General features: G+C 38.6%; 1 protein-coding gene across 1 annotated transcript; it reads left to right on the top strand.

Annotated features, from left to right (window-relative positions):
• Positions 1–9,988: 9,988 nt before the first annotated feature.
• On the top strand, positions 9,989–14,625 carry LOC139659015 (LIM/homeobox protein Lhx1-like). The gene is made up of 5 exons (XM_071537215.1): positions 9,989–10,161; positions 11,176–11,396; positions 12,131–12,405; positions 13,395–13,548; positions 14,249–14,625. Exons 1-5 carry the CDS (start codon positions 9,992–9,994, stop codon positions 14,623–14,625), a joined length of 1,197 nt encoding a protein of 398 aa, XP_071393316.1. The 5' UTR covers positions 9,989–9,991.
• Positions 14,626–22,477: the final 7,852 nt, after the last annotated feature.

Genomic DNA, 22,477 nt, shown 5'->3' with positions numbered 1-22,477 from the left:
ATCAGCAGGATTGATTTCCTTCCATCCACAATCGCTGTTTGATTATACACTGGGGAGTTCTACATTAACCTAATGTAGTCTACTCTCTCTGGGCGGCCTTAGGATATTTGTTGTTTGTGGGAATTATCCTCTCTCCCTCTGTGTCAGCTGTGGCACCGCTGCAATGATGACGGTGGCAGTGAAAACTATCAATGATATCAATTTACAGGGGTTAGCTTGGTGAAGGCACATAATTGAATGAGACAAATCCATGATATAAATTGGCAGTTGAGGGTAGAAGTGGTCAATATGGATTACAGTTAAGACTCTCCTCTTTGTATCTGTTGGCCTTGGCATCGATGGGTTCTCCCACCAGCCTCTAGCTGGTCTAGCAATGTGGTTTTGTGGAGCTACCAGGCTGGCAGGGTGGAGAAAAAAAACACTAAACTTGTACTCAGCCCACCACATTCACCAATTGCTGGTATTGTCAGAACTCTTAAAGGAATAGTTCACCCAAAAATTAAAATTTGGTCATCGTGTCAGTCAAAACACAGGTGAAGTTTGTATGTCCACATAACACACAGCGAGTTTTCTAGCACTGCTCCGTAGCAACCTTCTCCAAATTAACTAAAGTGGCTGGGGCCTGGTTCTTTTACAGTTATAAAAAAAGCATAAAATGACTCCAAACAGCTTGTGTAGCATAATCCAAATGGTCTGAAGCCAAACAATTGCACTGTGGGTCCAAAGGTCCAATATTTACCTCATCATCTCCTAGGCCACTTTAGTTCTTTTGGAGAAGGCTGATGTGGAGTAGTGCTAGCAAACTCGCATTGTGTTTTGTGGCTATACAAATGTCACCATATTCCTTTAACACTGCCAAGAGTGTAAATAATTCAACCGGATGGAAGGAGTTCTGCACTTGCTAACAGGGAAGCACAGCAATCCCATATGACGCATTCAGTATAAATACAGAGGAATGTTGTTCACCTCTGTATTTCCATTGCATTGTTTATGCTACCTGCATGTATGCAGCACAGCCCTTTCAAAGACTATAATTGGGTGCTGTGTTTATGCTGAGTGCTTCACATGTCATGCCACTGAGCGTTGTCAAGCTGTCCCACTTCCCTGCTCTGAAAAATTGCTGAAGTGTGTCATTTCACCACGGCCTTAAGGGCAGTTTGCTCAGAGGACAAGAGGTGCAGGTGGTGTGTTTTTGTGCCAGGAATGGATATTAAACTTTGCTTAACACTGTTTACAGTGGCACCATTATAACTGGTGTTCTTTGCCCTACATGTCAACATACTAATCACTACAAGTATGAAATGTTACTGGATAGCAGTGCACTACATACATATGTTCTGCAATAATTCACAAGAGACACACCCATGACCACTCTGGGGGAGCTTTCTATTGACTGGTGAATCTCAACCCTGATTTTTCCCTCCATGATTCTTCCCTTAGCTAACCCTTTACATCTGATACCTTTGTGTTATATTAGTCACAGAGGAGTTTATTGAGCAGGTCATGGAAAACATGGGCAGGAGAGTTGTTAAAAAATTTGAAAGAAGGAAAGGAGACCTCAGCTTCACCTTTTTTGGCCACCAGGCTAACATGTTTTAGCAGCGCCGTCATCAGAACATCAATCACACTATGGTGAGGCCAGTGTTGTACAATTAAAGCCATTATTTGCATCACATTTTGACCAAACCAACAATGGAAAAATATTCTCAATTACAATTAATCATGAAATGGTGGCCATACTGGCACTGGCTACCCAGAAAATGATGCAGTTGATCAGCAGTTTAAAGTAAATACAGAAAAATTCAATCACAGTTCATTCATTGTGAAATAAATGTATTTGTGACACAAGAGCTAGCAACATATTGAGAATATTAGCAGACGCATTTATGAAAATGCTTTGCATGAGAAATGATGATGTAGGTCTTGCAGGGCAATGATAAGTGTACCAATCCAAATCATTTCCCCTTAAAACTGGAGGGATTACCTGTCTTAAACTAACACATGCAATTAGGAATTTTGTTTTTGCTTCCAAATAAAGACATTTTTACAGACACATGCAGTATTTTTTTAGACACCTTTTGGTTTAGCCAACATGTGCTTTGCCACAGACGCAACTCAATATAATGTAGGAGGAACTGCAGTTCAAAAGCAATAAATAAACTGAAAATATTTTTGTCCCATCGAGTTTGCGTGAAACATTTACCATTTGTGGTATAACAGGTTTAAAAGCTCTTTGTATATTTTTCTTTGAAACCGTGGTTTAATTCTCAGCATCCTGATATCACTGGATTCTTCAGGCAGTTATCATTGCTTTCCCTTAGGTGAGACTCTGATTGAATGGTGGATGCATTGACACAGTTTGTTAAAAGCCACAGGAGCGCTCTGTTAAGCTGCATTAAGCATGCAGGATTTGAATAGGTATGGATCATCCTGTTTCACAGTATTAGGGAGCTCTCTGGGCTTCCATATACATATATTTGTCATTTCATATTGTGTGCTGCCAGGTATTTTGCTGTCTATAACTTTCCCATTCCACCATTGCTTAATCAGCTTTAATTGACTTTAATTAGCATCTAGTAATTAATTTTGTTTTCTACAAATTATTTGTATGAATGGTCCCAGTGGGTGGCCTGTTCATCTTGTTAGGGCCAATTAGCTGCAATTAACACACACTAATGACATGCTTTTTCAGTCCAAAACAAACAGTGCGCACCCTGCCAGATTCCAGTGCTGCTGAGACCTCTTGTGTGTTGGAGTGGTGCTGGGGGCCAGCTCACTGGGCCAGGCTTCTAATCAACACCTCTCATGGAGAAACACAAACCCAGATGGAGACTCTCATCCACACAACTCACACTCAATACACCACAAAGTTAATTATTCTCCCCTCTCGACTTTTTATTGATACCTAGTATTATGTTTAATATGAGGTGACAAATCAGGTTTGAGGAGCAGAATAGATGTTAGACAATTATAATTATTCACTTCAATGATAATTATTATTATTAATCTAGTCTGAAGAGGAGGAGTCTTTGCTGAAAACATCACTTGGTGCCTTAAGAAAACTATTGCAGGAGCTCCTTACAGTGTGGTAAACCTACATACAGGTGGTACGTGGTCCTGCACCTATGTAGGTTTGTTTGGTTGAGCATGTTGCCACCCAGGTCACCTTGACTTTTTCAGAGGTTTAGCAGGCAGCTACCATTATACACATGTGTAATGGCCTTCCACAGTGCTATAAACATCACTTTTATTGGCAATTTCAACATTTTATGTAAGTGCAAAGACAAAGTCAAAGGAGTCAGCATTTTTGACAGCTAGCAAAGAAACAGTCATATTGATTACAAAATTTAATGTACAGTAATGCATGTATACTTACATTACATTGCACACATTATATGACAACATTCCAGTAAAAACAGACCAATGTTGCACACAGTGAAAAGATAAATCTGCAAAATGACCACAGAAAATGTAGAGGTGTGTGTGTGTGTGTGTGTGTGTGTGTGTGTGTGTGTGTGTAGAAAAAGGGCACCACTTCCCCATAAATTACAGGCAGGCCAACGTGCATACTCTCAGAAGATAACTGATTTTAAAAAAATAATTCTGATTTTGAGAGAATGATTATAAATAAAAGGGTATTCCTGGAACAGAAAACCAAGTCATGGGACTGAAGACATTTTCTCAATGTCAATCTTTTCTTGACAAATTCTTTATCTTCTTGGACAGAGATATGCTTGATATTCTTGAACTGAGCAGCATTGGTCTCTCTGCACAAGTGTAAAATCAACTTGGTGTGTCTCCTACATTTCAGTTTACATTTCTTAGCCCTTCGGGCCTTGTGCAGTAGTCTAGCAGGTAGATAAACAACCAACCAAATTTTACAAATGAGGGGAATGATAAGTGGAACCATGCCGCTACGTCCAACACTCTTTTGCTCACAAAACAGTTACCCTTCACTGACACAATCCAGCTCAGTAGCCAAAGCTTATTACTACTGAACTGCAGGTTCAGATTCTGGGTAAAGACCTTGCTGGGCCCTGTTCAGTTAGGGCACATTGACTTAATGCAGCACCATGACCATGCCCAATCAAAACAGTGCTTTAGCAAAGAGGGGTACTTCATGGTCTTTTAAAATGGGGAAAATAAATGTAGGTCATGGTTAGCATATTCACAGTTAGTTGATTCCATGTTTTTCTTCAGCCTCATTGACAACTTAGTCTCTAGCTGCAGCTTCAGACTGTAGGAGTGACCTCATACACTCAAAGACAAGTCAGAAAAATGTGAAAATGTCTGTGATTGTACATCAATAACTTACTTTAACTATTCACACAGGGAAGATTTGTTGAATACATGTGTTCAGCAACATCCTGCTTCACACTCATTCCATTACAGACATTCATACCAACCGTTCACACCTACTTCTACTGTTGGTCACTTCAGTGGCAGTGTTACTAATTCACTTCTCCTGCCCAGATTTCCCCAGCTAGTTTCCCCAAAAGTGGTGACCTTCCTTCTGTTGTTAGCCTGCTTCTCTGAAAATTTCTTAAAGATAACACTGAAATTATTTTATGCAGAGATTTGTTGTTATGCTGTGTCGCACCCCACTTCATTCTAACAAAATAAATTTAGTCTGATTAGTGTTAGGTATTTGCAAAACAGCACTACTCATTCCAGCCACAGCCTTGAGCTGGTCATTGTAGATGCTGCCAATGCCTCAACAAAGTCTTCAAGCTTGTTTAGAGTGCTACAACACTTTGCACCATCCTCATCACTGCAGAGAGTGAAGCTTTTCAAAGTAATGTTCCCTAGATGACACTCGAGGCCGTCCATAATGGGAGTGCCTCATCAAAGTCTTGTGTTACCAATTCCCTAACATCAGAAATTCACTAATAACACAAGTAGATCATGCCACAAAGAAAGGTTGATCCAATTTTTTCCCCAGCCAAAGGCCTGTAACGAGAAATTGTGGCATGGCTATTCCCACATTATCATCTGTTATAACAGAATTTAGAAGGGGATTAATATTAGTAAGTTTCTCCGGAGCCCATAGGTGGGAATAAGTGGAATGTGTCCTGAAATTTCTCCAGGAATACAGAAAGAAAAACCTTATATGAATTCAAAAAGATGCCTAAATCATAGCTGAGGAGATGGGGATATGCACAATCTCTTCCCATTGCTTGAATTAAAAAATCAGGTGAATCCCTCCTCGGCATCCAAAGAGAGGTCCTTCTATTGGTAAACAGAGCCATTGAAAGCAAGAGGCAAGAGTTTCAAAGAGATGGAGGACTGTTTGGGCCTTCTTGCTTCATCTGTGGCAGAGAGGTAACACTTAAAGAGAACTGCAGGGAACATTTCAAAATGTGGATGCTGAAGATCGTACACATGAAGTGAGTGCAATAAACCACAGACCTGCAATTTCTTCAATATATTTGCAGTACCAATGTGATCGTCTACCCAAACCTTGGTATTGCTTGACAATTCATGATGACTGTATAGCTCTCAGTCAGCAAAATATGCATGTACTGTGAGATCACACACAGTCACAGACTGATCACAGATTGAGCCAAATTATTCTCCAACATGACTGTCTTCTTCTTGTTTTGTGCTTATTGGACAGTTTTGTACTCATTCACAGCAATGTGGTGCTGTCCGTGGTGCTGAAAGAACATGCTGTGCTTTTCATGCTGTCCACTGTAGACTAAAAGTTGTATAAACTAGTGGTGGCAATACATTTGACATTTGATGATATTTTTAGGCAGAGCTTCATTATACAGTACAAGAGAAAATCTTGACTAGGATAAAATAAATTGTCATTTAGAATAATTTTGGTGAACTGAAAAAATTGCAGTGAAAAGAATATGTATTGTTATTATTGGTAATGATGGGATGGAAAAGGTTGCAAAACACTTTTCTATCTGTTGTGCATACAGAGGAAACCTATGATTGGGGCTTTAAAGGTCATATTATGAGTATTAACCTTTAGTCACATCCGAATTAGGTGCCTCTGGCCATATATGTAACTGAATAATGAAATGAGTTGAGCAAATTGCAACACCAGACGCCACCTACATTTTGTCTGTTATGGACAACCACTTCCAGGCAGCATCCAACATACAACCAACAACCCATATGGGCCTGCAAGCAGCCCACAATGTGAGCTAGGCTAGGTTTGTCAATCAAGGCCAACCCTATGTGAATTTGTCCCTTTTGTGTTTATGCTGATGAAACAACAGTCCTCTTCGGGTGTGATTTTCAGTGCATAAACATGTCCCTCAGACTGATCATTTGATAGCAATCCTAGCTTTCACATCACATTATTGGATGTCCCTATGGAAATGTTTGCTCATTCACTCATTTCATCACACTACACTGCATATCACCTACTGGTAGAGCAATTTCAAGACCATGATAATTGTTTGCCTTATATTATGATACGCATCCAAATGAGAGGCCTTTGTTCAGTGCAACAGGTACTTATACGGGAAAAGCACAGATGGAGAGCAAACCCAGCTTGTACCCTTTGCTGTCACTGCCTCCAACAATTCTTGGGGAAAATTACATAACACTAGCCTAGTCAGCATGGAGAACCAGGCTGTGTTGTAAATCCCATGTTGTAAATGAGCCCGCTCACAACAGAATTCCACAGGATGTTTTATGACTCCCACAAGACTCTGATATGCATTTTTTCAATAACAAATTTTAAGAGATTTAAGAAAATGTTCACACAGTACTGAATCAATGACCCATATGCCACCTTTAGGTAGCACTTCTTCTTTTATGAAAACAAGGCGTGAGTTGGGCCTTATTCTACATGATATATTCTATATATTCCATTGATCGATTGATTGATTGATTGATTTTGCGTTGGCGTGCGCCGACTTGTGCACCCCATGCGCATAATAACCGCTATAGGTTTTTCAATATTTTCATCTGCTTCACTCTGCTTTTCTTACCTTACCTATAAAAACCGTTAGGCAGAGATGGAAACCATTTCCTATGGGCTATAAAATGGAGTCCATGTTATGCGGTATTGTCTCTCTCAAGTCATGCACACATTAAAGTCATTGTGGAGAGACATGGGTAAACCCCACCACCATGCACTCAAACTCAAATCAGCTGTTTCTTTACCGTGTAAGACTCAGTAGTCGAAATAAAAAATGTCAATGTGATGCATTTTTTTTCTTTCAAGTGCTTATTGGACTATTTTGTTGATGTAAACCATGCATTTGGCCTTACAAAAAACATACAATAAAAAATAAACAAATACAAAAATCTGGGTAACTGAAAATTTCCAGGTCTATGAAAGATACTGCAACTGCTTCATTCACGTTTAATTTCATACTGTCGGCAGTGCAGATTTCCCCCGGTATCAGCTATCAGGGCCTAACAGAGCTGGGAGCCTGTATAGAAGCTGCGCTATCTCCGTCCCCAGCGCACCAACACAGTGCGATAACATCTTTAGGGGACAGCCTATCACTAGATATTATAACCATTAGTGATCCTTGTCCTTTCACCCGAAATGAAGAATAATGTTGGGGTATAACATTAATCTATTTGAAAAGCTTGTGTTCAGAGAGACGCTTAGCCATCCTCTTTCCATATTGTAGGGAATCAAATAGGCCTGCTGATAATTTGTCATCTGTCACCGATTCAGTTTTATTCCCACACACAACCCGGCCTACCCCAAAGGTTTTCAAGGGAAAAATTACTATTAATTCATATGATATCATAGATTCTCAGTGTGGCCATAGCTGCCGAAATCTCCTTGAGTAGTACTTAACTCTCACCTGTTCCGCAACTTGGGGCGCAAACTGTCTGATTCTGCTGCAACCAGAGGGTGAAAAAAGTATTTTATATTCTTATATACGTATGATTATTGTTGTTATTATTATTATTATTATTATTATTATTAATAATAATGATAATAATAATAATATTATTAATAATAATAATAATAATAATAATATACAGAACATTGGTAGATTCAAGAATATTATAAAGATTTTTTTATTTATTTTACAGGCCTTTTATTTTAATATCATTTTCAAAATGAAATCTAAATCAATGGGTTTACTGAAATATAATTTGTATTCTCAAACTAAAGTAGTCAATCTTAGCCTTGCAGCTTCGCCAATGCAAAATGGGCCAACCCAGTCCAAGGTGCAAAGTAAGTCAAAGGATAATTATCTTTCAGTGTTGCTTTTGCATATAGGCTAGGTTGCTTATTGTCGCTTTCTGAAAATAGTTATCTGCCAAAGGTCTATTAGTGTAAGTAATGGGGTGGAGGGTGGTGTGTCAGACTAGAAATGAAATAATTCTTTGTTTGATCTTGACAGAAACCATTTGATGTTACTCCTGCTAGATGCTGCCTTTGATTATTCACCCTTCTCCAATGATCTTACATCATATTAAAGTAAATTATTGCTTTACTAAAAAGAGGCCTTTTAGCCACATTCCATGGTCCTTAAATCTTTCTTTGCTGTACCAAGTTCCCACAGTATTGATGTTTCTCTTTTCATCAGGCCCATCCCAAACATAGACAAACAGTTGATTTGAATGAAAAGTTTAGAGGTTGAAAAAAAAAACCCAAAAAAACTGTTGATCTAGTTTAAGGGCACTCTACTATTTTGCATCTGTACTCAAATTAGTCTTGAGGTCTAGTCGATGACAAATAAACTGAATACTGAAAATTTGGAGAGATGTTGTTAGGTTAGGATTTGTGGCTGTTTATCAGGTCTACTTAAAAAATGCTAATTGCAGTCCAAGGCCCCCAAACACCTCAGTAACACGAGTCTGCACTTCTACTATAGGCTACATTATTTAAAATGTTAGGGTCCTGGAAGAATTCTACACTTTTTTGTCTGTGATTTATTTTTTCACTGTTGGCTGACAAAAATAGCGTTTAATGCCAAAATATGTATGGCTTCAAAGCTACATTATTGTTGCTACATGTCCAGTACTTTTCCTGCAACCGTTTTCCTCGAAATCAAGCAATGATGTAGGCTACATTTTGTTCTATGAAAGCAGACAGTTCCCGTTCTCGGCTCTGATTGGCTGAGTCACGTTCGAAGCCGTTATAAAATTCCCAGTCAACACACACCTGTGACCGGATAACAGTTAAATTAGCTAAATGTGAATGCGCTAACAGAAAATCACCGCTCATACAGGTATGTGTCGCCTAGCAACTAAACTGTATAGAGATTTAGCCACAGTTCAAGATTAATCGTGCCTCGCGCAAGTAGCTAATATTGACAAAAAATAAAACCATTTCTTAATGCGTTCTTTTTTTTATTACCACGATGAGTTGTCGACGTTTTATAAAAGCAATAAGCTAACTTATTGCTTAAGTAAGTGTCCGTGGTTCCAGTGGTGGAGGTGAATGGAGAGGCTGCTCATAGGTTTTTGCTGGAGCTGACGTCACGGGTTTCTGAATAGGCAATAAGCTTTAAGAGGTGCGCTCATTACACTGCTGGCGCTTAGACTGAGAGTTCATCACAGGGAAAATGGAACACAAATGCCAAGGCTGAGCACATTGACAGTATTTTACATTCTTTTTTTCAACGTTAGACAACACTCAGGATATATTGCACGGCAGTGAGCTGATACAATACCCACTAATGGGTATTTTGGTTTTCTGTGCTTACCCATAAAATCGCACATCACGGATCGTCTTGATGGGAAGTCGCTGCTCTCCAGTCTGTAATTTTGCTTCAGAAATGCTGTCTTTCAGATTTGTTCAACAGTTAGGCTATCGTTCGGGGCTATTGGCCAAATATGGATGGTTGTCCTGTGGAACAGAAGAGCAACATTTAATCTCACGGATGATGATATAATTCTTGAGATTCATTTGGATACATTGGATTTCCTGGATCTTATATGAACACTCAAGCAAGTCATCACTGAGGTGATCGAGACGACATCGGAGACGAAAACATCTTGCTCAGACAAACAGAAATATATCCAACACACTGGGCTGGAAATACTGCAAACAATGGTTCACTGTGCTGGCTGCGAAAGGCCTATTGTCGATAGGTTTTTGCTCAAAGTTTTGGACAGACCATGGCACATCAAGTGTGTTCAGTGCTGCGAATGCAAATGCAATCTGACAGAGAAATGTTTTTCACGAGAAGGGAAACTGTATTGTAAGAATGACTTCTTTAGGTAAGCACCCGAAAATCGAAGTGTTTGTGGTTCAGGCTTCGTTTTATGTCTGTGAAGTAAGAAACAATGACAAAAATACACTTGTTAGCCTAATTTAAATCTTTATTTGAGACAAAAAAAACTATTGAAATATATATGGGATATAAAGCCTAATATTTATGTCAATCTCCCCAAGAACTACACGAAAAATCAAAATAGGAATGTTCAAATTATGAATGTTGATCCACCAAAAGCTTATGGGGTTTATATTAAAACTATCCCACCATGTTCGGTGGTGGATTCAACTAAAACCATCCTTTGTTTACACTGTGGGGCTGCTGGAGCCTGGATGTTTGAGGGAATGGACCGTTTGTTTGCCGAGACTGGAGTGAAAATGTGATAAGTGGATTTAAATAATAAATCAGTTTGAAAGCCTTTGACATGAAATCACAGAACAGAAGACAGGTTTCTCCGAATATTCAAATACGCCTCTTCAGTAGGCACTTTAAAAATGACTATAGGCCTAACCCTAACGAATAATATAATGCAGGCTAGAGGAGCTTATATTGTGCTTGTGGTATTCAATAGTGAGATTATAGTGATTTTATCGTAGTTTACGGTATTTTTTAATCTATTATACCATCACTATTATTTCAATAAGATTTGACATATGGTTTATAGTTTTGCTCTAATATTTGTATAGTATCCTCATACACTTTATAATAGGATTTGGTCTACTGTAGCTATTTTTCGTAAAGGTATGGTCATAATTAAAGCAATGGTTGAATAAAATCTCAGTTTGATGTTAACCATGCAAGTTGAATTGCTTCACAGTTTACAGCAGGTTCTTACTCATTTCTTAGGCTAAATGGTAAATTCCCAATCAAAGTATTTCTGTTGTAGGCTATATTATTATAAGCCCGTCATAAACTCGCCAATATAAACGAAAGTCTAAATATTAACAAACTATCATCGAAGGCAGTATGTGATCCTAGGTTACTTCTTCCCTCTGACTGCTCCTTCCCTTTTCCACAGGAGATTTGGGACAAAGTGTGGAGGCTGCGCCCAGGGAATTTCACCCAATGATCTGGTCCGGAGAGCCAAGAGCAAAGTGTTTCACCTGAACTGTTTCACCTGTGTGATGTGCAACAAACAGCTGTCCACCGGAGAGGAACTGTACATCCTGGACGAATTCAAGTTTGTTTGTAAAGAGGACTACCAGAACAACAACGGGAAGGACACGATCCTCCTCTCAGGTGATTCAACATTAACCATCAAGCTCACACATGGAACAATACATGACTGTATTTCTGTAGGCTGATATAAAAATAAAAAAATAAAATGCATATAATAGTAGCCTAATACTAATAATCTGAAACTGTCAAAATGATAATAATAGCCTAAATAATATTGACGACCTCCTCACTGAAGAATAATTTGACAGGACGCCATTATTTATTTTCTATTATCGAGAATTTATGAGAGTTTAGAGATCAAAAACATATTATTATTATTATTGTTATTATTATTATTATTATTATTATTATTATTATTATCATTATATGTTTATTATTATTTGTATTAGTGGTAGGCTAGTTTTAAGTAGGCCTAGTAGTTGTAGTAGTAATAGTAGCATTACGTTAGCCTATTTTATTTTGAGTAAATAGTCTACTATAATATTTAATCACTATAATATTTCTATAGTATTCCATAAGGACTTTTAATGTGTGGAACTCAATATTGAGTTTATAGTGACCTTATCGTGCTTTTATCTCCCATTGTATCACAATAATATTCCTATAATATTCCTACATGGAATTAGCCTATATGGTTTTGCTGTGATATTTGTTTTTATCTAAAAAAAACAAACATATATATCCTAGGAAAACTGTAGTAATTTTTCGTAAGGGTTTTGAATATGATTTAGATCCTCAGAACCTGCAAATATTTGAGGGTTAATGTGCAAATACTATATGTTTCGCTCTGACAGTCACGACATACAGCGACCCAAGTTTGTCTCCAGACTCCCAGGACCCGCAGGACGACGGCAAAGACTCAGAAACGGGCCATTTGTCCGATAAGGAGGCGTGCAACAACGAGAACGACGAGCAGAGCGTGGCCGGGAAGAGACGCGGGCCTCGGACCACGATCAAAGCCAAGCAGCTGGAGACCCTGAAAGCGGCTTTCGCGGCCACTCCAAAACCCACCAGACACATCAGAGAGCAGCTGGCTCAGGAGACCGGCCTCAACATGAGAGTGATCCAGGTAAAAAAAAAACCATAAATCTGCATCGACACCAGAGACATCCATTCACTAAACCCAAGTCCCTCTATCTGATCATTTGCCCATAAATAAACTATAAACCCCATTCATCTAACGGAAAGACGTCTATTGTCAGACAGCTAGCGGCCAGACATCCATTATCGGACACTATCTCGGCTGACGTGCTTCTTTCCTCTTCCCCTGCAAAATTTGGACGACGGTCCACTACAGAAAGTCAGTCCACAGTACTCAAACAGTTTAAGCACTTTGGAAATTTCTCGGAGAACAAAGTGCAGGGGCGTCGATTCGTTAAACCTTAATGCAGCCTATGGCAAGTGCTTGCATTTAATAATGGGTTTGATACCAAAACCTCTAAACCCGTATATATATAGACATGGCTCCAAAATAACTTTCTGGCGAATTTATGATAAAAACCTTTAAAATCAAATTTGGACTCACTTAGGCTTGCCATACCTTACCATACCCAATTGACATCCATGGCAAATGTTGAAAAAGCCCAGCATTAGTGAAATGTCCTGGTGGAAGGACGCATCATTTTCGAGTTTCACTTAGGCTACATTAAAATTGAACCACAATTATTAGGCTACTCTAATTTCCTGATTATCAATATTATCAAGCGCTTCCATTTTTGTGGCATACATCCACGCAGTCTGTCTCATTGTGTTTGGCTATATAACAAGCAAACCGCCCCTAACAAAACAATCACTATAATATTTCTATAATATTCTTATATGGACTTATAGTGTGTCTGTGGTAGTTCTTACCGAGTTTGGAGTGACATTATCGTAACGTACTTTATATCTTGTAATCTCCGAAATATTCCTGTCATAGGGGAATTATCGGAATATCACAGCTCTGTTGTGATATTTGAATAGTTTCCCTATGAAACTTGACTGCTTTTTTCATATAGAGTAGGTAGCTTGTGTAATCAAAACTGACCCATGCATGCTCTGTCTCACTTTGTGCTAAAGGTTTGGTTCCAAAACCGGAGGTCTAAAGAGAGGCGGATGAAGCAGCTGAGCGCTCTGGGCGCGCGGAGACACGCGTTTTTCCGCAGCCCGAGAAGGATGAGAGCGCTTGACAGACTGGAACCAGGGGAGCTCGGCCACTTCTCTTATTATGGAGGTGGGCTATGTTTGGATATTGATAGGGGTATAATAGGTTACAGTGATCACATTCTTGTCATTCCTGCCTATTAACACCTCAGCGAATTGATGGCAGACCTAAACTGTATTTAATTTGCTGTGGATATTGAGAACACAAAACCTCTTCAAAGAAACACCTCAAGTAGGCTAATGAATATTTGAACGTCAATATAATGTAGGCTAATCAAGTTTCTTAGGGTTGATGTGCTCATTACACTAAACCATTGAATTCATTAAAACTGATAGGAAATTGATTCTAGATAAACTTTTCCACCATGATCACTAGAGAATATACAGTATCAATCATGCACCAGCATGACACTGAATAATGCATTAAAAGAAAGAAAAACGTAAGCATAGTTTGGTTTTGTGATTGATTGTTGATTAGTTAGATTTAGGTAGGTTTGTCAGACATGTTGAGACATGCATTTGTGATGAAGGGCTACTTGACTTGATTTAAAACATATGACACTATACATCAGCACGACTGTTTTGTCATTTTCTTTCTTTCTTTCTTTCTTTCTTTCTTTCTTTCTTTTGTTCTATCTATCTATCTATCTATCTATCTATCTATCTATCTATCTATCTATCTATCTTCATGTTTTCTTAACTTTCTGTCATAATTAATCCAAGCCTGCTCCATGCACTAATCCAGATGTTGTTATTGTTTATAAATGCAGATTATCCCAGTGAATACTACAGCTCTGGAGGAAACTATGAGTACTATCAGGGTCCTCCGTCATCCCAGGCTCAGACCCCAGCAGACCTGGGCTTTGTGCCCTCCTCCGTCCCTGCTGGCACCCCGTTAGGAGCCATAGACCATCACCACCCGGGGCACCACTGTCCTGGAGAGGTGCAGTGTTTCTCTGACATTGTGTCTCACCATCCGGCGGACTCACCTAGTCCAGAACCCAATGGACCGGGCTCAATGCACAGCATCTCCAGTGAGATGTGTGGGCCCAGCACTCCCTTCACCACCCTGTCGCTCAGTGACAACGGATACACCAACCAGCTGTCACAACCCTCTTCAGAAATGAGCGAAGGCACTGTCTGGTAGTCCGGCCAGCACTAACTACATTACATGGCACAGGATGATTTTGAAGGCAAATCAGTCCTTTTTTTGTTTTTTAAAATGTAAAATTATGTATTTATTTATTAATTTACTTATTTATTTATTTAATTATCAACTTATTTATTTATTTATTTATTTGCTGATGTTCTGTTTATCTATCTATCTATCTATCTATCTATCTATCTATCTATCTATCTGTTTGCTTAATTGTTTATTTATTAACCAATCAATACATTGGTTTCAAATTACTTGTCAATTTGACTCATTAATTCTTTCAAAACGATGGGCCTCATTGATCAAGCAATAAACAAACAAAACAAATGTGTAGGCTGCAGAAGGCATTTTTTTTCATACACGCAAAGAAAAACAATTTCTGCCACTTCAGCATCATTGGTTCTTTCAAAAATGTTGATGTGAGATGCATGTTGCTCAGCATTTTAGCGCCCTTTAACATTTTACACATATTGATAAACGAGGCCCATTATTATTCATGTGTTCATGTGTATTGGAAGATGTTATCTTTTAAGAACAGGTTATGATTGTGATGTTCAGCAGATCAATACAGTTGACCAAAAGCCTCTCTCAGGGCCCCGGAAGTATTGTTGTTTATTTGTGGGACATTTCGTTTTGTTTTCTTCTTGCGGTATAATTATTTGATAGCCAGCACAGGTTTGCCTTCAAAAGGATAACTTTAAAAAGTTGAAAATCTAATATATGATGGAAAATAATTTGACTTTACGATGAATTCAACCTTATACAAATAATGGACAATTGTACAGAGCAGTCAACTGTTTACGTCAAGTTACAGTATTCAGGGGTTTGAATATCAGCATTGTTTGAAACCTCTTGATTCAGATGGACAGACCAGTTAATGCAAACTAACCAAACTTTTGTATCTATTCTATTTATGTGGTTCCTCACTGTGCTAGTTTGTATTATGTGTTCACTTAAAAAAGATAGAAAATACAAATAAACAGTTGCCAAATAAAACAGCACAAACACTGCAAGTGCTCTGCACCTTCAGTTGTGGGACGTACAGTACTATGAGAAGTTCAGTTCTACTCTTGATTCTCTGAGGATGTCTATAGTGAAAGCAATTATTTGCAGATCAGCGAACTGAACAGCCAAGATCAAAAATGTTTTTGTCTTTATGTATAAAATGTCAAATTATGAAACATTGATGGTCACATATACTGCCAGCAGCTGCTGTGTCTCTGAAATGTCAAATTTCATGAGATATTTGATTGTTATGATAAAGCTTATGTGACCACCAATGTACAAGACCATTCACTGTATAATAAAACACTTGAAGAAAAACATGATTATTTGCAAATGACTTTGGAAAATCCATTTCTTGCTCTGTTTAAATATGTGATTAACACACAGTGATTTTGCTAAGCTTTTGACACAACAGACCTAAATTATTACATAACAAAACAAAATATTAATTATTTCTAATGCAATACATACGTGGAAAATATACTGTAGCATTTATAAACACCCTCAGCTGTTTTTCTGCTTCTGCAGCCGATGAAATGTGGAGACCAGTGGCAATATGTTCAAATGTGTTTACTTAGTTATTAAAAAAAATAATACGTACTTTATTCTTTAGTTTGGTTACAAGTAAATAATCCAACTGTTACTTGGCTGTATTTGAAATTTACTTGTGGCTTAACTATGCAAAAGACACCAGTTATCATTCAGTAGATGGGGGAGACTGAGGCAAGTTGCCACATGGCATTGATGAATTGTCACACAGGATATAAATGAAACTAAAAGAGTTCAGTCATACAAATGTGGTAAAGTTGAAGATCTTTTTAATAAAACATTTCAACATTTAATTTTCCATTATATAACAAACCAATGTTTTGTGCTGTATTTAAAGTGATGATTTTATTAGAAACAGGTCAAAGGTTTTAGTCAAAACCTTTATTTCATTATAATAGCTTAGTGTAAATAATTAATTATAAAAATAAGTATTTGCAAAGATTTTTTTCTCTGTTCCTTAGATTATCAAGGGGCAAAGGTTAATATCTGCTGTGGACCTGACCAGATTGACACCAGCTATAATTTCCTGAATAATAATGAGGACGTGATATGGTTTTCAGTTTTTTTCTTTTTATCTAAGCACATTTGACATGTCAACATGTCCTGTACTCATGTGTGTCCAGGCCACTTTGAATAAGGTGGCCACCATAGGGCACAGACTCATTGCATTGATCAAGACTTTGACTACATGTCACTATTATATCAGCATGATACTGTTGGAATTAGTTCACTTTGGTTGGCTGTCACAGAATACAGCAAATTTCAGACCTTAATATCTCTACCATTTCAAAAGCAATTGTCATGCCATTTCAGAGGTTAGATCATATGCCAAATTGCTCTCTAAAACCCAATTTTGGATCAGCGATGTTGAACAGATGTGAACAGACTGAAACAACTGTCATACAAAATTCAGACTTTTAATTGTTTAATTGCTGTAACATAGCTACATTACTATTGTGCAAATTGCTAAATGATAGCCCTTTGTCCAAAATTCTAATGTTGTAAAATACTTGCAAACTTCTTCACAAGGGGATTATCAAGCTCTAATGAAACTATATGTCAAGGGTGGGAAGTTATAGAGCGTCTGTAGCCAGGTGCTCTGTCTGCTGCACAGTCAACAGAACTAGCTGGTGCAGTGTAGTGTTACTGGCATCGCTGGCTAATCAAGACAAGACATCTAGCTAGCAATCAATAAACTTTCAAATCCACAAGGAATTGGTCAGCATTCTTTTTTGATCACTTTGCAAAAGCTAGTGAGCTGTCTAGATTATAAAGGGGTTGATGTTGGCTCATTAGTACTGTGATTGTCAAGAAAGCACACACAACAACACAGAAGCCTATAGGCTAAAATTTCTACCTGGTGTGGTCACAGCTAAACTTTTCTTGCCTTGGTCACTTTTATCCATGATTTATCCTAATTTATCCCAATCACAGCAATGTTCTTTAAACATGTAGAAAAAAAAATGAGTGTTTGTATGAGAGTATGCGAGTGTGTGTGTGTGTGAGCATGTGTATGGGGCGTAGCTACATAATCCATTTGTGAATGCTCTATAATTGAACAATGTCCATATTATTTACTGGGTAATTTGGGCAGCAGTTGCTGCAGGGACAAACTGAGGACTGCAAATAATGAGGATGAAACTCGTTCAAATGAACAGTTCAGCAGCTGACTGACTGAAAGCAGTAAGTTGAGGCATCTCTGTTAGTGAGAGAGATGCGGGTGATGACAGAGTGAGTGTTGCAGAGCCAGGGGAAGGTGAGAGCGGCACAAAGGGGGAACAGGACAAACGATTTCGAGCCAGTGAGCGGTGAAGCAGGTGATTTAAGGAGCAGAACAGTAGAGCTGTCGGCGGGGGGGGAGCCGGCAGGGTCACTGATGACTGCAGAGCCAATGGGTGGTGGAGCAGAGGACCAACAGGGAGGGAGACACTGGGTGCGGACAGTGTGGAGGACCAAGGCCCCAGCAGGATGGGAAGGAATAAGCAGGACATTTTGTTTGGGGAGAATGCTGTGTGTGCATGCTATACTGAAGAGATTAGTTTAAAGATGAGTTTTGAAAATAGAGGCTATTTGTGATTGCTTAATTGGGTTGGGCAGGCTATTCCACAAGAGCAGTGTCCTGTAGAAGGCTCTAGTGTCATCTGAGGTTTTTTGAATCCTGGCATGACTACTTGACCAGTATTCTGTGATTTTAAAGCACAAACAGGCTGGTAGGGATGTAGCATGTCACCTAAGGATAAGTACCTTGTAGTGTTTGAAATATGTAGTAAAATCAAGCCTTGATGTGATGAAGGCTCAACTTTTCAACATCAACATTTCAGTATCAGGAAAGTCACAATCCACCAAAAAACCCAAGTCTTTAAAGGAAAAATCCACCTTAAAACAGTTTAATTGTGTTTAAAAAAAAAAAAAAACAGCAATCGGCGATGTACCTTGTATTCCTGGGTCCATTTTGTTGTTTGGTGGTGTATTTTTCTTACTTCTGTGGATAGGTGGCCAAATGTAGACAATGTCAATATTTCCAGTGCAGCTACAATTGAGTTTGATAGGAGAACATTTCTCAACGATCTAAAACATCAACAGTAAACGTCTTACGGTTTTGGTGTCAGTGCTTAAGAATCGAAAAGAAAGGGCTTCTTTCTAGACTCACCAATTTGCACCGATGTTCAACAATCACACAGAGAACTCTATCGTAGAAGAGGAAGACATACCAATTTCTCCATCGACAGTAGCCTTAATAGACCAGAATGCAATGCAGCCACAAGACATGTTGAGTTTTTGAGTAAGCGTACGACTCTAGCTTTTTCTCTCCACCTACATACTGGATAGTCCAGGCAAGTTCTCTGAGGGTTGTCGAAAGGCATTCTGGGAAATCATTAACTGAAGTAGAAGTAGACGAGGCAGGTTGACAGAAAGTGGTTACAACAAAAAGGTAACTTAGAGGAAATTACATTTTTTATATCTCAGTAGAGTGGGAAGCTGTTGGTTACAGCCTTCACTAGTAATTTAGACAATAATGGCAGGATGTTGTGTCAGTTTTCATGTCATTGGTGTCAAGGTTCAGATTTTCAGGATAGGTTAGGTTAGTATTAACTGAGCCCCCACAGGTGAGGCCCCACTCACCCAGGATGTGGACGCAGTCTCACCTCAGCAGTAAATTTCTGATGCCAGATCCTCTGCAGGCTTTGTAAATCTGTTCAAATACATTAAATTTTAATGAAGACACATCATGACCCAGTTCTGTGAGGTGTTTCACTGTTGGGGGACTGTTGGTCACTCTGGCGAGGAGTTGATTTATTTTCAGCCATGTAAACCCTCTGCCGTCACTTAGTCTTGCCCACATAGCAAAGTTAACAAGGGCATGGCAAGAAGGCCTAAATTACATCAAGTGTGGAGGAGGATAGTAGCGGTCATGGCAGGTGATGGTGACAGGTCTTTAAATGTATTGCCATGCATAGGCTCAGTTTTACTGATATAATGTTAATGATTTTGAAGAACAGGGTGTCAATGTAGAGGTAAAATAACTAGGCTATAGATATATAATGTAGAGGCAAATATTATAGACTTATTATACAGCATATAAAAATATAAATGTAAATATGTATTTTTTTTCTATATTTTGTCCATACCGTGTAAATTTGTGTAACTGAAGCCTAAGTCTAAAGCCTACAATCTTTAAATGTCTCCTTTTCTGTTAGAGGGAGATAATGTTATGCTGTTAATCAAACTAATCCCTGTTTATCCAAACAAAATGCCTTGATTAAGGGAGAGATTTGCAAGTCAAACACAAGGCCAGGAAATCAATTTAAATCTAGCTGACACTGATTATGGCATTAGACTGTTGGATAAACCACATGCTGATTATTTGTGCATTAAAGGTTATTTGTGCAGTAAGCAGTGGGATGTATACAGCTTTGTTTTACAGCTTGTTACTTTCACTGTTTCCAAAATACAGTATGTATCCAGAGATGTTACATTAGAGCCAATATAGCAAATCTTATTTTTTTCCTCTCCAATTGCATACTGTAATTTTGAATAAGAAATGGGAAGTAGGGGAAGTGTTGTACATTTATGACGTGAACACTAAGTTGTGCTTCATGTATCTTTAAACTGTTTTGATTTTTCTTTTTTTTTTTTTTGGTGAAACTTTGCAACTCTTGAATTGTCATATTAAGACTGTGTAATTAAGAATCTACACAACAGGCCCCATTGACTCTTGTAAGCATCTGGCCATCAAGGGCAGATTCATAGAATTCCATCCTTGTTCAATTTGAAGGGCATTTGAAGTTGGAAAACCAAAATCGTAGCATTACCATCAGGTGGTGATAAGCACAATGGGTATAGTCACTCATATATCTAAGCATAGAGATGGATCATCTAAATCGGGTCAATCAGAAGCTTTGGTTGACTCCATGTGTGCTTAGATGATGTATATTGGGGATATGGGAATACATACAGTGAACAGGTATGAATATAAACCCTGAAAGAGAGAAACAGGTTTCAACACATAGCTATGGGGGTTACGTACCACAGGACCCAAAGCTGAGCTCATATTCAAGTGCATCGTAAAGCCAACAAGACGTTCCAATGCATCACAGCATAATAAACGGGTCTGTTCTAGACTGCTTCTTACCTAAGTATGTAGTAAGTATCAAATGGTAGTAAGTAAGTATCAAAGGGTCTTGTGCCTTGCTTCCCTTATTCAGGGAACAGCGGTTATTTTAATAACCATTTTCAGTCAATACACTCGTGGATGGTTGCTTGGACATGGATTAACCCTAGTAGGCTAAGATTTCATTTTCAGTGGCGGTGTAAAGTTTCTAGTATAGGCTTTATCCATGTCTGAGTAACCAGCCCTTGGTATATAGCACATACTATGGGCAGTAGCTATACTGGCACGCCTGCCAGTTGAAAAAAGAGAATACAGGTTACACCCCTAGAAGCACAGAAGCACAAATAAGATGGCATGTGCCACACTGGAGGGCAGCACATCCAGACAGTAGAACATCACAAGCTGAGTAAACCCCCTTCAAATGTCCCCTAAACCGATGCCCTTGATGTGGCCATACTCATGGAATGTGAACATACAATGCAGGCAGCTCAGCTCCTTTTTTGCTGAAAGCGTAGAAGATATGCCGCGTTCACGTCATATGGGATTTAATGTAAATACAAGCTCCTAGTGGTAATTACAAATAGGATAAAAGAGACTTTTTTGTGGGCTCTGATTTCTCCCACTTGGTGTCACAAATTGCCTTTTAGTTACAACTAGATTGAGCTAGCAAAGCAGTTTTGCATAGCAGATATGGAATTTATTAAATTTGTCCAATGCTAGCAAAACAGTGTTCTCTCACCTTGTATTACTGTCTTGTAATGTGTGTTTGCAACTGATCTTGCAGCTAATCTATGCATGACAACAAATTATTTTTTGCTGGCAAATATTTTCCAATAGTGTCTGGCTGCAGACCTCCGCTGTCAGGCCAGCTCCACACTCAGGCTTCTTCTTCTCTCATTTTAGGAGGTTGGCCTGACAGCGGAGGTCTGCAGCCAGACCCCTCTCAATATTTTAGTTACAACCAGCTTGAGCTAGCAAAGCAGTTTTCCGTAACGTATGGAATTAATTAAGTTTGCCCAATGCTAATGAAACATTTTGGCTGACAGGCTACATGTTATGATACTGAAAGACAGCTAACCTACCAGAGTGTAGCTGTAGTTGTGGATCTGTTCTTGTTGACAATACACTGGGTTAATGATGTGGTTAGCCTGATTATTCCAGAAGTGTAGTAACGTCAACTACAGCAGCAGTTGATGCTGCTCACCTTGCTAGGCGCTGTGGGACTGCACAGCATCTGGACTCTGTATTAGTTTGCCTAACAAGTAGAGTGAGGCAGTCCTCTTCCAGTGTTTTTTTGTGTTCCTTTGTGCCATAAGTTAGTCTTGCACAAATCGTGGAAAATCGGATCCGGGGACACAGAATACACCAGAACACCAAGAACACTGATTTTCACCACCATGGCCAAATTTTTCAACAGACATTATACTTGTCTGCTATCAAAATTAATTTGAAAAATAATATATGGTAAATATTCTACACGTAGGGACTTTAAACATTACAAGTCATCATGATTGCACTAATGTTATACCATTTTATTGTATTCTGAGATGGAAATCTTCATTTTCTAAATAGAATCTTATTTGAACTTGGATTTGGCCTTTTTTGTCATTGCTGGTTTGCCTTTTTGTCTCTTGAACAATCTGGCCCAATTCTCTAATTTGACTCTTTCTTCACTTT

This window comes from Centroberyx affinis, unplaced genomic scaffold, assembly GCF_046629955.1.
Source record: "Centroberyx affinis isolate AG114_WGS23_722 - 3 ecotype Tasmania unplaced genomic scaffold, CSIRO-AGI_Caff_v1 ptg002996l_1, whole genome shotgun sequence".
Taxonomy (NCBI): Eukaryota; Metazoa; Chordata; class Actinopteri; order Beryciformes; family Berycidae; genus Centroberyx; species Centroberyx affinis.
This window is presented reverse-complemented; position numbering and strand designations above follow the sequence as displayed.